General features: G+C 39.2%; 1 protein-coding gene across 4 annotated transcripts in view; it reads left to right on the top strand.

The window, feature by feature from the left end:
• Window positions 1-18,509, top strand: part of CCDC85A (coiled-coil domain containing 85A) — a 184,987-nt gene that overhangs the window by 149,682 nt on the left and 16,796 nt on the right. The window contains exon 4 of one of the 4 annotated variants that reach the window (XM_058164902.1): window positions 8,634-8,756. The exons of the other annotated variants lie outside the window; for them this stretch is intronic. Within the exon in view, the coding sequence (XP_058020885.1) occupies window positions 8,634-8,756 (123 nt within the window). The remainder of the gene's footprint in view (window positions 1-8,633; window positions 8,757-18,509) is intronic. 4 annotated transcript variants of the gene reach the window in all.

The following is an 18,509-nucleotide window of genomic DNA, read 5'->3' as shown; positions in this document are numbered from 1 at the left end:
CATCAGAACCCTTTAAAAGTTTTTTTTTTTAACAATCTCTTTGGCTGAAGAGGTTGTAAAAAAAAAGGTTTTAAAAGGCTGCTCTGGTGATCCCAGCTGAGTTCCTCATCACCAGAACTTTAAAAAACATGTTTTCTATAAGCTCTTCAGCCAAAGGTTTTGTAGAAAACCTCCTTTTAAGAGATTTTGGGCTGCGATGAAGCACTTACCTTATACTGCTCCTTTCCGCCTGGGAAAGCCATGCTTTACATCAGTTGTATCAGCCAGCAACTGAAGCTGCCTGCCTGAAATCCATCTCAGTCAGCAACTGAATCTGCCTGCTTTGCTGGCTGAGGAACGCTGGGAATTGAAGTCCACAAACCTTAAAGTTACTAAGGTTGGAGACCCCAATCTAAAAAATATAAATAAAATAAAATAATAAAATAAAATATTTATGCAACTTTCTGAGATTTGGTGTGTTTCTGTAGTGTTTCATTCTAACTACACAAAATCACAAAATCTCACAAAGCTATATGTGGCATTTTTTGTGTGTATGTGTGAATCAGTTGTGTTGTGTTGTGTTGTGTGTGTGTGAAGTGTGAAAGTTGGTTTTTGAGCTTTTTGTGGCTGTGTGAGGTTCCTGCTTGTTGCAGGAGCCATTCTGGGTGAAGTGCAGTTGCTTTTACATTGTGTGTGAGTCAGTTGTGTTGTGTTGTGTGTGTGTGTAAAGTGTGAAAGTTGGTTTTTGGTACCTCTTATTGTTTTGTATACTTTGTTTATTATTTTTATTATTTATTGTTATTGGCCACGCCCACCCAGTCATCTGACCACCAAGCCATGCCCACCAATTAAGCCACGCCCACAGAACCGGTAGGGAAAATTTTTAGATTTCACCCCTGCTTCTCCCTCCCTCCCTTTATCTCCATTCAAACTAGGGAAGGACTTGTCAATTGGTGGGCTGCTCCTGGTTCAGACCGGTTCAGGAGTACCGGTAGTTCCAATGATCAGCTGGCCCTACCCACCCACCCACCCTATCCTGTCCTATATTTCCTTCTTTCTGGCTCAGCTGATTTGCGCAGCACAGCTGATTTCCACTCCTCCGCTGTTCTACTTACCAGGGGCTGCCTTAGAAGGTAAGCAGCTGAGCTTCAAATTGCTGCATTAGGCATGCGCGAAGTGCGCACTCACCGAGCCAGTTGTTAAACCAGTTGCAGCCCACCACTGGACTTGTCTGTTTTTCAAGTTATTTTTGTTCTGACTTAGGCTTCCTGAGTTAGCAAAAGACACGAACAGTCCCAAAACCTCTTTAATTTCAACGGCTGTGAATTCTGTTCATTCACAGATGAGTCCCAAATAGAGTCCTTTGGGATAAGGACCCACCTTATCTCCCTTGACATGCTGCCAAAGACCTAACTGTCAAAGCCACATAGAGTCCAGAATCAAACAGAGCTTCAGACTTTAAACTGAACAGAATTAACAATGTTGCTTCTGCAAAGGCCCACATGCCTTTGCTCCTCTTTTAAGTCTTATGGGAGATGTCAATCATCTCCAAGCCCTACTCCTGAGTCGCCCCTTTTGTTTTAACTGTTCTTGCCTTCTGGCAGCTCTGAGAACACGCTCCCCCTGTTCCTTTGCCTCGCTGAGGTCTGACTCTGGAGGCTCCGGAGACAGCACAATAGCCCTTTCTCTGCCTCCAACTCAGAGCCGTCGTCCAAGCCTTCCCCAGACTCCAGGATTGGCCCATGTACATACCCATCTTCCTCACTGTCTGACTCTGCTGCCAGCTCTGCAGGCCGCCGGCGGACCACAACAATTTTGTTGACCAGGTTCAGGCCTGTTTTGTCTGACCGTTGCCTTGGTAATGTTTCTTCTTCCATTCAGTATTTTGCATTAGGCTGTTGGCCACATCAATTTTTCAGAATTTTACTCCCTCCAGCTATACTGAACTAACATTCCTATAATTCAGCACCAGTATCTTACTGATTAGTAGGTATAGTACAGGAGTTAAAGTTTAATGTAATTGGAGGACAACAGCGTCTGGAAGTCTGGTATTAGCATCAGAAAAAAAGGGGGAATTGCCTATCTTTCTGGACTTTCTGACCGCTACCCAACACCGCAGGGAGACGGAACCATTACGTTGGTACCGTCCCAGGCGCCTAATGGACCCAGAGAGGTTTCAGACGGAGCTTGGGCCACTTCCTGAGGGTCTGGCTCACGGCACGGCAGAGGAACTAGCTGCAGCCTGGGAACGGGCTGCGGCTGGGGCCTTAGACCGTGTCGTGCCTTTGCGGCCTCTGACCCGGCGCAGATCCCAACCGGCTCCTTGGTTCTCCGAGGAGCTGAGGGGGATGAAACGCCGGAGAAGACGCCTAGAGAGTTCCTGGAGGTCCAGCCGTTCAGAGGCTGATCGGACACTAGTTAGATCCTATACTAGGACCTACCTAGTGGCACTGAGGAAGCGGCGTTGCTCGCCTCCTCCCTCATTGCGTCGACAGATAACCGCCCAGCTGCCCTGTTTGGGTGACCCGCTCCCTCCTTCACCAGGGGAGCGGGATGACCCGATGCAGGGGCGTGCTGAGAGTTTAACGGTTATCTTTACGATAAAATCGTTCAGCTTAAGGACGGTCTGGACCAAAATTGTGGCGATTCGGATGGGGCGTCTGAGGGCGGTCTTGGTGATGTTGTTTGGGATGAGTTTGACCCTGTGGCTCCCGAGGACATGGACAGGTTGCTGGGTAGGTTGGATGCCACCACGTGGTTACTGGGCCCGTGCCCTCCTGGCTGGTGCTGGCCACTCGGGAGGTGACACGAGGCTGGCTCAGGGGATTACAGCGCTTCCTTGTTGGAGGGAGTCTTTCCGGCCGCCTTGAAAGAGGCGGTGGTGAGGCCCCTCCCCAAGAAGCCTTCCCTGGACCCGGCTGTTTTAGGTAATTATCGTCCGGTCTCCAACCTTCGCTTCGCGGCGAAGGTTGTAGAGAGTATGGTGGCATATCAGTTTCCCCTGCACCTGGAGGAAACTGTCTATCTGGACCCGTTCCAGTCCGGCTTCCGGCCTGGTTACAGCACTGAGACGGCTTTGGTCGCGTTGGTGGATGATCTCTGGAGGGCCAGGGATAGGGGTTGTTCCTCTGCCCTGGTCCTATTAGACCTCTCAGCGGCTTTCGATACCATCGACCATGGTATCCTGCTGCGCGGTTGGGGGATTGGGAGTGGGAGGCACCGTTTATCGGTGGTTCTCCTCCTATCTCTCCGACCGTCGCAGACGGTGTTGACGGGGGCAGAGGTCGACCCGCGGCGCCTCACTTGTGGGGTGCCGCGGGGTCGATCTCTCGCCTTCTGTTCAACATCTATATGAAACCGCTGGGTGAGATCATCAGTGGTTTCGTGTGAGGTACCAGCTGTCGCTGATGACACTCAGCTGTACTTTTCCACACGGCCCACCCCAATGAAGCTATCGAAGTGCTGTCCCGGTGTTTGGAAGCCGTACGGGTCTGGATGGGGAGCAACAGGCTCAAGCTCAATCCCTCCAAGACAGAGTGGCTGTGGATGCCGGCATCCCGGTACAGTCAGCTGAGTCCACGGCTGACTGTCGGGGGCGGGTCATTGGCCCCGATGGAGGGGGTGCGCAATTTGGGCGTTCTCCTGGATGAACGGCTGTCTTTTGATGAACACCTGACGGCCGTCTCCAGGAGAGCTTTCCACCAGGTTCGCCTGGTGCGCCAGTTGCGCCCCTTTCTAGACCGGGATGCCCTATGCACGGTCACTCACGCCCTTGTGACGTCTCGTCTGGATTACTGCAATGCTCTCTACATGGGGCTCCCCTTGAGGGGCATCCGGAGGCTACAGTTAGTCCAGAATGCAGCTGCGCGGGTGATAGAGGGAGCCCCTCGGGGCTCCCGAATGACACCTATCCTGCGCAGGCTGCACTGGCTGCCTGTGGCTTTCCGGGTGCGCTTCAAGGTTTTGGTGAACGTCTTTAAAGCGCTCCATGGCATAGGGCCGGGCTATTTACGGGACCGCCTGCTGCTACCGAATACCTCTCACCGACCCGTGCGCTCTCACAGAGAGGGACTCCTCAGGGTGCCGTCGGCGCGACAGTGTCGTCTGGCGGCGCCCAGGGGAAGGGCCTTCTCTGTGGGGGGTCCCGCCCTCTGGGATGACCTCCCCCCCGGACTTCGTCAACTTCCGGGCCTCCGGACCTTTCGCATGAGCTTAAAACTTACCTATTTATTTGCGCTGGCCTGGGTTAGTTTTTTAAATTTATGGGTTTTTAAATGGGTTTTAGTTTTAAATTTTAATTATGGCCAATTTTAATAAGTTTTTTAAGTGTATTTTAAATTGTATTTATATATTGTCTATTTTACTTGGCTGTGAACCGCCCTGAGTCCTTCGGGAGAAGGGCGGTATACAAATTTAATAAATAAATAAATAAATAAATATCATTTTCTAATTGGGATTCTTTTAGCTAGAGTTTCTGAGATTTAATTGCTCCCAAATTTGGAGAAATACTCCTCTAGTTTAAGATTGAGGAAAAATAATTAACTTTCCAGAACATATAGTATATCAGACATAATCTTAGTTTTTAAGTGTCAGCTCTAAAGAAATGAAAATGATTTCGTTGAGCTGCTATTATGACTAAGCTGTTGCATAATTTTTTTCCTGTCAAAATTTCCCTCAGGGATATTTTTCTGCTTCCAGTTTCCTGATCCCTTAAAATGGCTTCAAGTAACTTTAACAAGAACGTAATGTACTTATAATTTAATAAAGAATTGCTTTATATCGTTATTTAACTTAGCCTCTGTCTGCTGTTGGAAGGAAGGAAGGAGGGTGGATTTGATTTAAATCAAGTCGATTTAAATCCAATTTAAATCATGATTTAAATCACTAGTTAAAAAGGCTTGATTTAAATCAACTCGATTTAAATCAAAATTTTTAAAGAGCAACTGTCATCTCTGTCCCACAGTAGCTCCTCCTCTGACCCGCTGCTGACTCACCAACAGTCCCAATATTGCAGAATATACAGCCTCATGCTACATAACTAAGCTCCATTTCATGCTGAATAAAGTAATTATTAATGTATCTTAAATAGAAAACTATCTTTAGATAGATTTTTGCCCCAAAAGCATTTTAGTAAAATAAATTTGATAAAAATAAAAAAAAATCTGATTTAAAATTTAAAAATCCAATTTAAATTTTAAAAATCCATTTTTTTTATTTTTTTTAAAAATCATCTATTTTTATCCACCCTGGAAGGAAGGGTATTCCTCAGCTTCTTCCAGTGATATTTTATGTCATTCATGCTTTAATCAATTCCCAATTGAATTATTGCAAGATACTCTACATGATACTGTTCTTGAAGACCATCTGGCTTCAGTTGGTCCAGAACAATGGCATCAGTAGTTTTGGGCATGCCTCATTAGATCTTGTAACACCCCACTAGCTGCCAGTAGGCTTCTGGATGCAATTAAGAGTGCTAGTTAACACTTTTAAAGCTCACTGGCAAGTGTCCTTTGCCTCCGGTAATATCTGCCTATCCCTTATGTTCAATAGGACTATGTTTTAGGTCTCTTCTCTGAAACAATATCATCTTATTAGACCCAGGAGGTGGTCCTTGTCCTTTGGAATGAACCCCCATACCTTTAGAATTATTTTGCTTCTGTTTAATGACATTTTTACTCCTATACTTTGATTTATTGTTTTGTGCCCCACAAGCACCAATATGAAGAAACATGTTGCTTGAATTAGGCAGCCATTTATATTTATCTAAATTATGTAAATATTTAAGAAAAACATACCTGTGTAAGGACATGCACAGAATGTCTGGTCATAGCTGCCCAAGAAAAGAACCAAGACCTTCTATATTGTATAACTTTTGATATTATCCCAAAGCAGGGACTTACTATTTAGCAAATAAATTAACGTCTTCCTGAAAGCAAATTATTTGATAAATATTACTGCAGCAAATATTTTTAAATAATAATTCTAATAAATATTATTATTATTATTATAGCCTGGACAGTACAAAGTCCTGTGTTTCTAAAATGATGTGATCTGCATCTGAAAGGAAATCATGCAGTCTTTTAATATATATTTTAAAACCATATATTAAAAAAACCTTTCTTATTACTCTATATCAGAACATCGAAGTACAAGGATTAATTATAGATAATGCTTTGGCACCAAACTCATATTGATCATCACTATCTGCACTTTACAAATGGTGAATCTTTCTCTGCAGGTAATAAGGGTTACAGATATCATGATTGAGGTTGAAGTAGCCTTTTTGCTACCCAGATTTTGAACATTGCAATTATTCTCCAATAGATATTTGACTCACCACCAACTAGGTCTAAACTTAATCAAACTGTTCTTCTCTAGTTCCCCATAAAAAGATTATTATTTCATTATGGAAGAGATATCTTTCCCTGTTTATATTTATACACAAACACACACACTTTTCTTTTTTACACTGAAGTTCAACCAGCATGTACTTTCGTATATTTGTAATTTTAGTTGTTTTGACAGTGCTTCAAGTGTATTTGTGTGAGAGTATGTGTGATAGATGCAGGAAATTTATGAGTGAAAGGCAGCTATGATACCAATTTTAGGAGACACTTACACAATGTTGTGATAGCTTACCATTTTGCAAATCTCTTTGGAGCTCAATTCAAGTAGAATTTGAGCATATTTTCTGCCTTATGGGGGTTTGACAGCAGCAGTAGTGAATAGCTGACATGTTGAGGACATGCTGTGGGTGAAAAGGTCTTGACTCCTCCACCTGCCTATTCTTTTTCCACCTCTCTTGTCCTGGGGTGCATGGCACAGTGTCTGGCTGCATTGGTATAATAGTTTGCCTCTGCTGCCACCATCTTCCCAGAGTCAGGGGTGGGTGGAAGACAGCATGTGATAGGAATGAAACTCTCTCGCAGCCTGGGAATTTATTCAGCCATAAACTGGGCATAATAGAAATAACAACAGGAAAATCAACTCTGTAACATATATCTGGCCCTAACAGCTTTGAGTTAATAGCTAGGGAACATCAACCTTACCTTGTGATTTAAAATAGGTTTTATTAAAAAGTAAAACATTTTTAGCTTGCATAATAAAACAACTAAGTAATTTGGATGGAATAAGGCATTTACCACTTACGCAAACTCTCATAAAATGCTGTGGAGAGAAAAAGAGATAGATCTAATGGGCAGGAGCTAGATTCAGAAAGTTTTAAGATATGGCAAAACATGGAAGAATTGAGCTTGCAGAAAAGCAAACTGTCATACAAAAATCAGAGGCAAATTTCTCAACTCTTTTCAATATTTATGATTTCTGCATAAATATGAGTGGGATCTGTTCTCCACACATGTCCTAAAATTAGATAGAGAATCTAATTAAACAATTGAGTCAAAATATTACATTTGTTCATTCATTCATTGTGGAAAATTGTTTCCCACTTGGCCTGAAAAAATAGTTCATTTTGGCTTAAGACAATCCTTAACTAAGATTGTGTGCTCCTTTTCCTCCCCCACAATTGTTTCTTCTCAGTGTTTTAATTAAATGGAAGGGTGGGGGAGAGGCAAATCTGGTTGATAATATCACAAGCATCTCTGAGGAATCTGATCTGATTTGATTTGGTTGTGACTAGCCAAGCTATTATTACCTTCCTTGCAGTAAGGATATTTTTAGCATTTTACCAAAGCAAATGGCTGGATTAGGTTGCCCCAGCAACTGCAGTTTCACCTTGAACTCCTTTAAACACGGCAGGAAGCATTTTGAACTTTACTTTCAGAGGGATTTGTGTAAAACAAGTAAAATCATTGGAAAATGGAGATTGTGTTCAGATATTTTAGTATACAATGTGTAGGTTACTGGAACTGAGACTGATTTATAAACCCATTTCCCTTTTACTGATAATGATGAATACGGTATCTTATATTAATACAGTGTGGTCTCTTTGCGTTTGTGAAAATAAAACACTGGGTCTCAATTTGATGGAGTTAGTTGTGCTTAAATCTTTTGAAAATTAATAAGACATATTAAATTGAACTTGTTTGCAGTAGGATTTAAATGTGCTGTAATTTGTATTGGACTGAAGTTAGAAATTTTGGTTCCTAAGACTAATCAAGGCTTGTTGTTATCTGTAGAGCTTATAGGATATGGTCTTGATGAATAGCGGGAAGATCTGTTACCAAGGCAACAATCAGATAAGTGTAGTTTGAACCCATATCAAGAAACAGATTTATATAAATGTCTCAGACAGGACGATCCCTCCCCTTCCAATTCTCATGGAGATAAAAGATGGAGGAAAGGAAGCAGATTCAAACATGAAAGGTCCTATTACTGTGCTACAACTGTTCTAATAAAAGTAGCTTTAGGCAAACACATCTGTTTCTTAATCTGGTCTATCTGATAGGGCTGACACTATCCTGATTTGACAGAAATATGTAGAAACTTCACTCAAAAAGTCCATTTGTTGCACCAGGAACATCTATATTTATGTGGGTCTATGATACACATTTTAAAATTGTATATATGTGTGAATTTTGTATTTGCCCAATGGGAATTAAAATAAAAAGGAAGGGTGGGTATGGGAATTGTTTTGTTTGATTAGCTTGGCCTACTTTTTACTATTAAATAGCTTTTGATTTTTTTTTACTAAGGATCCCATTAGGATGCCATCAGAGGCAGATGGGAATGTCTGTTCTCCGAGCCATCCAGCTAGCTTCAATGAACAGGCCTCCTTATCTTCTCAGCAGCCTGAAGCGATGGTTAATGCCCTCAAGGTAACATGCCTTGCTGTGCCTTGCTGTACATATGCCAAATCTCCAACTTGTATGTTCTGTAACCATCCATAATCCATTGTTTTCAAAGCATCAGCATATTTCATAGGAAAACATAATAAAACCTGAATGCTAGTTCTCATCTCTTACATGTTATTCACAAATCATTATTTATTATCTGTCTTGATCTGGGTTGTGAACTAGTGTGCTTGAAGGACACTCCAAGCTTGAAAATACTGCATTAGTGAGCTATAAAGAGCCTTGTCTTTTCATCCAGACATCATATGGCTATGATTATTGTTGTTTTTTCTCAACTGCTGAAAATCATGGAAAGTCATATCAGCTAGTCTCTCTAGTCAGCCTTCTTCAGACTGTGCTCTCCAGTTATATTGAACTATAAGTTACAAAATCTGGAATCTAAAACCATCAAACTAATACAAGATGATCTAGTCTACCATTCTATTTCCAACATAGAATGGGCAAATATCTTTCAGGAAAGTTTATAAACAGGACATCGTGAAGGAGAAATATTCCTTGTTGTATGTTCTCATCGTTTGAAATTAAGATATTAAATCTTACCAGACAGCAATTTACGCTACATTACTGCAAGATATACTCCTGGTCACAAGAAAACATAGACTGCAAAGAAGTGGTGGCATATTGTAATCTACAAAACTTCTGGTCTCTGGCCACCTCTGAGAAATAGCTTGTCTTTGCATCAAATAGAAGTAACTTTCCAGTGCATAGCCCTGTATTTTGGATATTTTATTAGGAAACCTATGTGCCATTATCCTGCCTCCATTTTACATTTCAAAGAACATCTGTGAATAATAGAGAATGCAAATGAAACAGGTGAAATATACAATGGCCTGATGGAGTAGTTAAAGATGATGTGAAAATCAGAAGGATGGTGTGTAGAGTTCTAATTGGTTCTGGACGTGCATGTCTCAGTTATCATGCTAATAGCCTACTGCTAAACCTGTCCACCATAGTGCTTTTAAAGTTAGTACATATTTCAGGAAAGTAAAACCCATAAACTGATAATACATTTAATGTGAACCAATACTTTTTATCTGTCCTTAATCTGCTCCAAATCATTTGGTGACACAAAGATCTATTATCATAAGATCAGGAAAGATTATTTCAAAATTCATAGTTTCGTTAGTTTCTGTCTGTCTGTCTTTATTTAAGGGGAAAGTATTAAAGTTCCACAGACGTTTTATATTTGTGTTTTGCAGTTAGTGGGTGCATATTATTACTTTGGAAAAATGCTTGGAGAAAAACTAATGCATAAACCACATCACACACGCTGAATTAGATATTTCTGGAGTTCCTGGTACGCTCTGACTTGGTTTTTTGCTTGCAAATATTTTATTACCTGAATAGATAACACATGTTACCAGCTAAATAACATCATCAGTGCTTGTTAGTGTGTTACCTAGTTATGCAATGAAATGTTTGCAAGGAAACAATCAAGTTCATATAGCACTAAGGAGTCCACAGTTCAGACTTAACCTACTATATTCTTTTCTGTCAGCTATCTCTGTTATACAAAATAACCAAGTAATTTTTAGGTGTCTGAGAGATGTCCCTCTTACCATCAACTTAATATTAAGGAAATAAACAGAATTTTCAGGAAATCATCTTACAGCAACAGCTTTAGAACATCTTATTTTTGTTTTTGGGAAATGGTGAGGATTGAGCATACATTAAAATAGCAACAGAGTTCAGGACAATAAAAATGGACCTATGAAAATGGAGAGAAAGCCACAGTGTATTATGCATAATCAACTTAAATTAAAAAGACTTGTTTCCATTTGGACAAATTTTGGTCATATCTGAGCAATTAGAAACAGAATAGTGATTGCATACAGTATGAACAAATGTGAGCGTGGACTGTATAATATTACATTATATCCTTAAGTTAGCAGTAATTAGCATTTAAAATGAAATAATTTTGAGGAGGAGACCTGTACAACTGCTTGAATGCAAAAGGTGAAATGCAAGCTCAGTACTGCTTTAATACCAAGACAGTAATTTCTTTAAGTAAGGCATCTTGGTCTTTTAATTGTGGCACATGAGCTTTAAAAGAACAGTTGGCTATGGACCTTTACATTTCTAAAGAATAGTATATACCAGTTTTAGAATCTAAAAAAAAAGTTCAGCAAAATTCCTTAAGTTTACAATGTCATCAACTTTATTATTTTTTAAATTTTTCCAATTACTTGTCAGGTGTAAGTAACCAGAAACATTCATTGAGTTCAAAGCACAGAAAAATGTATTATTGCTACCTGTAAGTCAACTAAAGGTCAAAGATAAATTAACGATAAATAAGGATAAACAGAATTCATTGGGTGGGGAGCAGAGGGACTGGACTTAGGTATTTTGTGACAACACAAAATACTCCACATACTCCAAACTTATGACATATTTAACCCACCTTCCACCTCAGCTTCTTCTACGCATAATTGGGTAGATCATAAATGTAGAAAATTTCCAAGTACATGTTTGTTATTTGATTTGTTCAACAAACTCCAGCAGTAAAGGCATTTTGTGTGTAAAGAAAAAAATTAAGTATATAGTGTATATTGTAAGTGGGCCAAGACAATTCCTCTTCACTCTTATAAATATCGCTAAAAATCACATAATAATTTTAAAGGTTTATGAGGCTTGTGAAGCTTCATCTTCCTACAGTTCAAGGATTTTCTTAGCCTTCTCTCTCTCAGAGTTTCAGCCATGTGGGAAGACTGTTAAGTGACTTCTTCCAAAGTCTTCTGCCAGAGTATTGGCTGAAACATTTCTAGAATGGCTTCAGTGAAAGCTGCAGGATTACTTATTTCAAAGGCAACCACCTTGGAGGTTCCTCCAGGTGTTTTGCCAAAATTGCTGTGGGCAATCCTGAAGCTGTCAAATCTGAAAGCACTTCAGTGAGTACAGGTTGAAAAGTCTGAGACTAGTCTTATCCTGAGGTGATGGTCCGAAGTGGTTTATGATTTACTTGGTTTAGGTAAATCAGGTGCCTTTTATTTTGATGAAGTAAATTCACATTAGCTTCATGGTGTGGGGATCATTTCAACACAGTGAATCTACATTGCTCTGCACAGACCTAATAACTATTAACAGAAACCATCATGGATTTGCAAAGAAGCAGACTTGCATACTAACCTTATTTCATATATTGTTTGGGAATTTTCTTTGTAAATTATGGGAATGTTGAAACATCGTATATTCTGATTTCAACAAAGTATTTGACAAAGCATCTCATAATATTCTGATTTAAAAGCTAATTAAGTGTGGACTAGGTGACAGGACAATTCAGCTGATCTGAATTATTAAAGAATACTCATAATTCATTCCTCATCAAACTAGATTGAAATATCTGGGATGCCACAATTACAGTTTGTCTCTCTATTAAACATTTTTTAATGACTTGAATTAAGAATCCATTGGAGATGGACAGGTAATACATTTAAATAAATAATAACTAATAATAATAAGCAGCAGTGAAGAGAATTCCAATTAAATTTGGGGATAGCTAATATAGTAGAATTCAGAAATGGAAATCAAGAAGTTGATAAAGTAGAGGAATAGGCTAAAAAAAAAGCAATTGACTGCACGATGAAAACAGTTCTGCCTCATCTTCAGATAGTGGTTGAAGACAGGCTTTTACATTCAAGTCACAGTCTTAGGAAATAATACTTCCTCATTATTCTACATTGGTCATATCCTTCCTCAAGTATTGTGTCCAGTTGTTTCAGACAAAACAGGACAGGTTTAGAACCAAAAGTACAACAAGAATTATAGGGAACCCAGCAAGCAAGTCCTGAGAAATAAATCCTTTGTGATTTTCCTGGAAAGGAATGCATAGGTCTTGTTCCAAACAAAAATGGGAGACCATTGATTTGATCAAACCCTAATCAGACTATTTTTCAAAAAGCAGCACATTGAACCTTGAATTCAATATTAGATTCAATTTACATGCCTGGTTACTCTACTAGCCTGAATAGATTTCAGCAGATGGAGGTAATCCTCCAGAAACATATATTTTCTTGTCTGATAGAGAAATAAAACCTCAAAAGATTCATTTGTATTGTTCCCCCATATAATCTGTGTTTCAGAGCTTTTGTTTTTTTTTTAACAAAAATATATTTTAAAGTCATGACATTGTCTTCTATTTGTGAAAATGAGACTGGATAGATATCCACATTTACTGAAGAAAAAAAAGTCTCACCGTATTGTCCTTCATAAACATCTAAATGGAGCTATAAAGTAGATTGTTTAGATTCTGGACAACCTTCTATATAGAACAAAAATATACAGCATATAATGCTGACCTAAGCATTGCAATATCCACATTCCCGTAAAGCCAGTAAATATACAAAACAATATTAAAAAGTAATTGGTTGCATTTTCATACTGAAATACTTTCAAAGTATATTGTCAGCATTTTAAAAAATTCATAAGATTTCTCAGAATACAATTTTGAGCTGCAAAAACAAGACAAAACGAAGTACATTGAAACACATTTCTCTTACAACTCCATACCCCACCCCTGCTCTTTTTTATTGAGGTCAGTAGGCGCTTTTTTTTTTTTGCATTTTCTTGTACTTTCAAAACTAGATTAAATTAAAATAAAAAGGGAAAAATGCAAATTTTAGCATTTAAGGAAATACTTTTTATTTGTAATGAAAAATGCTAATATATCCTTTTGAGTAAGAATATAGAATCAACACTTGACAATAGAGATGTTATTGAGTCATTTAAAATAAGTCAAAATATGGTTGCTCATATAACATTCATGAGTCTAAAGCTCTATTATGTATACAGGTAATCCTTGACATATGATCAAAGTTGAGCCCAGAATTTATGTTGCTAAGTGAGAAATTTGTTAAGTGAGTTTTGCTCCATTTTATGACTTTGCTTGCCACATTTGTTAAGGAATCACTACAGTTGTTAAATTAATAACAAAGTTATTAAGTGAATCTGCGTTCTCCATTAACTTTGCTTGTCAGAAGATTGACCCTGGGACACTGCAACCGTCATAAATATGAATCATTTGTCGAGCATCCAAGTGTTAAACCACATGACCATCAAGATGCTGCAATGGTCATAAGTGTAAAAAGTGGTCATAAGTCACTTTTTCCAGTGCCGTTGTAACTTTGAACGGTCACTAAAGGAATTGTTGAAAATTGAGGCCTACCTGTACTCTTTGGAATGGTAGGATAATCAGAACATGCTTAACAAGATTAAAATGGAATCAGGATACTAAATTGTGATAAATTAGGCATTATCTAATATACAAGGTTTCTATATTAAACCAGCAACTCTGGACAGATGGATTTATTTGTTCATATTTGTTTTGGCATAACACGTTCTTTTTATTTCTTGTTATTTATTTGTTTCTCTTAGAGACTGCTCTAAGTAGCTTACAAATAACAACACAAAAAGTCTAAAATAATAGCCAACCAATAGCATATGTAACAATAACAGCTGTTATGTATTACTATTCACGAGAAACAAAATCTTGGTAACTCCTCTGCTTTATGGCTCTTCAAAAATACAATGATGATATTTTGGCTATTTGTAGTAGGTTGTTCTAGATCACAGGTGTCAAACTCATGGCATCACATTGCCATCGTGATGTTTTTCTCTTCACAGAACTGGGGTGGGCATGGTCTGCATGTGACGCAACCGGCCCTTAGGCCGCCAGTTTGACATCCCTGTTCTAGATTGTAGAGAGACTATCAGACACAGCATTTATGTTTTGTTATTCAAGACATAGGATTTAGTGTATTATGTGGAACCAGACACTAAGAACTGGTATATGGTGTAGAGGCCCCATGTGTGCAGTTTCTATGCTATTTTCTTTCTATTTCATAAAGAGAATCATCTCATTTGCTAGACCCAAAGCCTTGATATAATCCCTCACCACATTCAATTGTCATGGGATAAGGGTACAGGTGCTTTAATAAACTGACAGCTAATCAATGGGAAATAATCACACCGGCAAAATGTGATATGGTCTCCTAGAATTTTTTTATTTTTATTTACATTTATATTCCGCCCTTCTCCGAAGACTCAGGGCAGCTTACATTGTGTAAGGCAATAGTTTCATCCTATTTGTATATTTATATACAAAGTCAACTTATTGCCCCCCCCAACAATCTGGGTCCTCATTTTACCTACCTTATAAAGGATGGAAGGCTGAGTCAACCTTGGGCCTGGTGGGACTAGAGCCTGAAGTAATTGCAAGCAGCTGTGTTTAATAACAGGCTATCTTACAGCCTGGGCCACCCGCGGCCCTAGAATTGGATCTAGTATATTTAAACTTGTATACATACAGTATATATGGTCTAAAATTATGGCTGAACAGTATTGTGACCATATCTGCTGATGATACTAAACTATTGAGAGTAGTAACATCAAAAAGGCATTGTAAATAGCACCAAAAAACTCTCTTTACTAAGTTAGAGCTTCGAAATGGCAAATTCAGTAAAGTATAAACTACTATAAAAGGATGCATGTTGGCAGAACAGAAATCTAAACCTATACATTAATGGGGTATGAATTATCAATGACTGTCAGGCTCACTAGAAGACTTCAGGGAATTTCCTGGACATTAAATCTAGTGTGGTTTGATGTGGTTAGACTCTAAATTTATGCACGGCTTAATGTAGAGCACCATAGAGATGACCTTGGAGAAGCCATCCAGAAGTCACAGCAGGTACGGAAGCATGCATTAAATCCACAGAGGTAAGAAAATATTTTTTAAAAAGACTCACAGTCCCTGGAGTATAAGAGGGAAGGTGAGAAACATTCAAGATTATAAGATAGTGTCACTACAGAGTATTTCAGTGAAGTATTTCAATGAAGTATTGTTCTAGTTTTTTTTTTCCTGATCTGGTCTACATCATAGGTTTTCTGACATTTAAAGCTCTCTGATAGAAAATGCAGCATGGCTAGATAGGAATCTTTGTTGTGAACTGGAAACAGGCTAGTGCAATATTCATGTTGGCCTCTGTCAACCTAAAATACATTTTTTTTGTATCCATTGTAATTTTATTTTGATGCTTCTTTATCTCACCCATGGTTTAATTGAAATTTTTCCCTTTACCTCTTGGCTTTGTAGTGAACAATTATTGTTAACTCTGTGTTCTGTCCTGAGAAGCTATGGTTCTCAACAACTCCCATACTAATCAAACGGGAAAGGGATATTGAGTTATGTTCAATGGAAAGGTCCACCCAATTTGCAGCTCCTGTTTAAAAAAAGGCAAATTCCAAATCATTACCTCATAAGAGTTGAAAGGCCATGTAAATTACTGACTCCAATCTCTTGGACAAGAATACAAATTAAAATTTCCTTGACAGGTGGCTGTCTAACCTCTGCCTTGATCACATCAAGTGAAGGGAGTCCACAACCCCTATGGCTATAGGTTCCACTATCCACTGTTTTTATTATTAGGAAGGTTTTCTTTCCTAACATTTAGCACAACGTGCCTTTCTTCATTTTAAGAGCATTATTCTGTGCCTTGCACTCTGGAACCACTGAGAATAGGTTATAGTGTGACATCTTTTCAGAGTTCGATGACTTATTCTGTTTATTAGTCCTCTGAGAGTTAACAAGAAATCTAAACAAGCCAGAGTCCTTCCACGAGAATCTGTGGCACTTAGTTTTAGTCCTGTAATCAGTCTTGTTACATTTTTCTGAACCTGTTCCCGTTTCTCTGAATCCCTCTTAAGATAGCCACAATTGGATGCAGTAATTATTTTGTATAAATTGGGAGCAAAAAAACTTACATTGATGCAGCCTAAAGTTGCCTTTTGTCTTTGTCCATCCACATCAAAAGATTTTTCTCATAATTTATATAGCAAGAGATTTATAAACAAACTCTTGAGAGTGGTAATATGAGAGTGGCCCACAGAGTTTATAGAATGATAGGGCTGGAAGGTCTTTGGAGGTCTTCTAATCTATTCCCCAGCCCAAGGCCTTATACGGTCCCAGACAAATGGTGGTCCAATCTTTTCTTGAAAATCTCTAGCAATGGAACACACAAAACTCAGAGAGATAAGCTATTCCATTGGTTAATTGTTCTCAGTGTCAGGAAATTTCAGACAGTGGATTTTCCCGGTTGAAGCTCCCTCTGAGAAGCTTCTACCCATTGCTTTTTGTCCTATCTTCAGGTGCTAGGGAGAGTAAATCAACACCCTGTTCCCTGACAGTCCTTTGGGTATTGGAAGACTGCTATCATGTCTCCTCTGAGTCTTCTCTTCATTAGATTAAAGATGCCTAGTTCCCATAGCTGTTCATCATGTGATTTAGCCTTCAGATCCCTTATCATCTTTGTTGCTCTTTTCTGCACTCTTTCTAGATCCCCAACATTTTTTTTTGTATTGTGGTGATCAGAATTTGATGCAGTACTCCAAATACAGCCTTGCTAGTGCAATATAGAGTTGTACTAGCACTTCCTATGATCTTGATGCTATCCCTCTGTTGGTGCAGCCTAGAATTGTGTTTGCTTTTTTGGCAGCTGCAGCACTACTGGCTCTTACTTAAATGATGGTCTATTAGGACATCTAGATCCCCCTCACAGTTACTACTGTTGAGCCAGGTACCCTCTATACCTATGAATTTGATTTTTCCTGCCTAAATCCTGGACCTTACTTTTCTTGCCACTGAACTGCCTCTTGCTGAATATGCTTAAGTCTATCAGTATCCTTCTCAATCTGCGACTTCTGGCTGATGTTGTGGCGAGATTGGACGTGAGGAGCAGGTGTCTGCGCCCCTGTGCTAAGTTTCCCCTGGTGAGGGCTCCAAAAGGAATTAAAGCCACCCTGTAGGGATGGTGAAGAAAAGAGCGGCGCCCTGCAGGTCGCTGAGAGCAGCAACTCTCCTGCTTGACCCAGGGCTTCTTCCCTCTCATTCATGATGAGGAGAAGAGGCAGCCATCATGACTGACATGAAGCTGGGACAGCCGAGGCAACAAAGAAATGTGCAGGAGTGGTGTAGATGAACAGTGACTGGAGCTGGGTGAGAAGATTCCTTTTTTATTTATACTCTAACTTTAAAAGAAAAAGAAAAATCCAGGAAAAGAGACTCTTAGAACTATTTCTTAAAGTGGCGAACAACTATAGAGAGAAAAATCCTAGACCCGAAAGAAAGGAACTAAGGGGAGAAAAGCTAAAGACCTTTTAACACATAGAAAATTGGAATTTTAAACTGGGTAGGCTTTGTTTTGAAAAGGCATTATAAAATGCTGGAACCATCTTCTTGAATAGCCAACCTTGCTTCCATAAATTGAACTAAAATTTGATTAATCAATTTATCAGACTTGAAACAATGCTGAAACCTAAGCTGAGGGCACCATCTACTAGTGGATGGAAAATATACCAAACCCCTACAAGCCTGGGAATAAATAACATTCATCTGGAGGACTGTGGTGAAACTTACTGATCTATAACTATTTACTTTATGATTACTGAAAACTCTATTGTGAGGATAAAGAAGACTTTTAAGTAAAGTGACTTTTGATTTGTGGAAACCCTAACCATGACTATTTAAATGGAACTGATTAATTATCCTGAGATGTAAAGAACTATGATTATTAAACTTTCTGAGTTCAATGGAATCGGATAACTTAGAAGTTACTTTTGAAAAGGAGATAGGGGTGTGGGTGGACACTCTGGAGACCTGACAGCTTAAGAGGATAGAGATGGGAGAAATATTCAGACTGAATGGTGAAGACACAAATGCTGATA

This window comes from Ahaetulla prasina, chromosome 1 (assembly GCF_028640845.1).
Source record: "Ahaetulla prasina isolate Xishuangbanna chromosome 1, ASM2864084v1, whole genome shotgun sequence".
Lineage (NCBI taxonomy): Eukaryota > Metazoa > Chordata > Lepidosauria > Squamata > Colubridae > Ahaetulla > Ahaetulla prasina.
The sequence above is the reverse complement of the archived record's forward strand: the minus strand, read 5'-3'. Positions and strand labels throughout refer to the sequence as shown.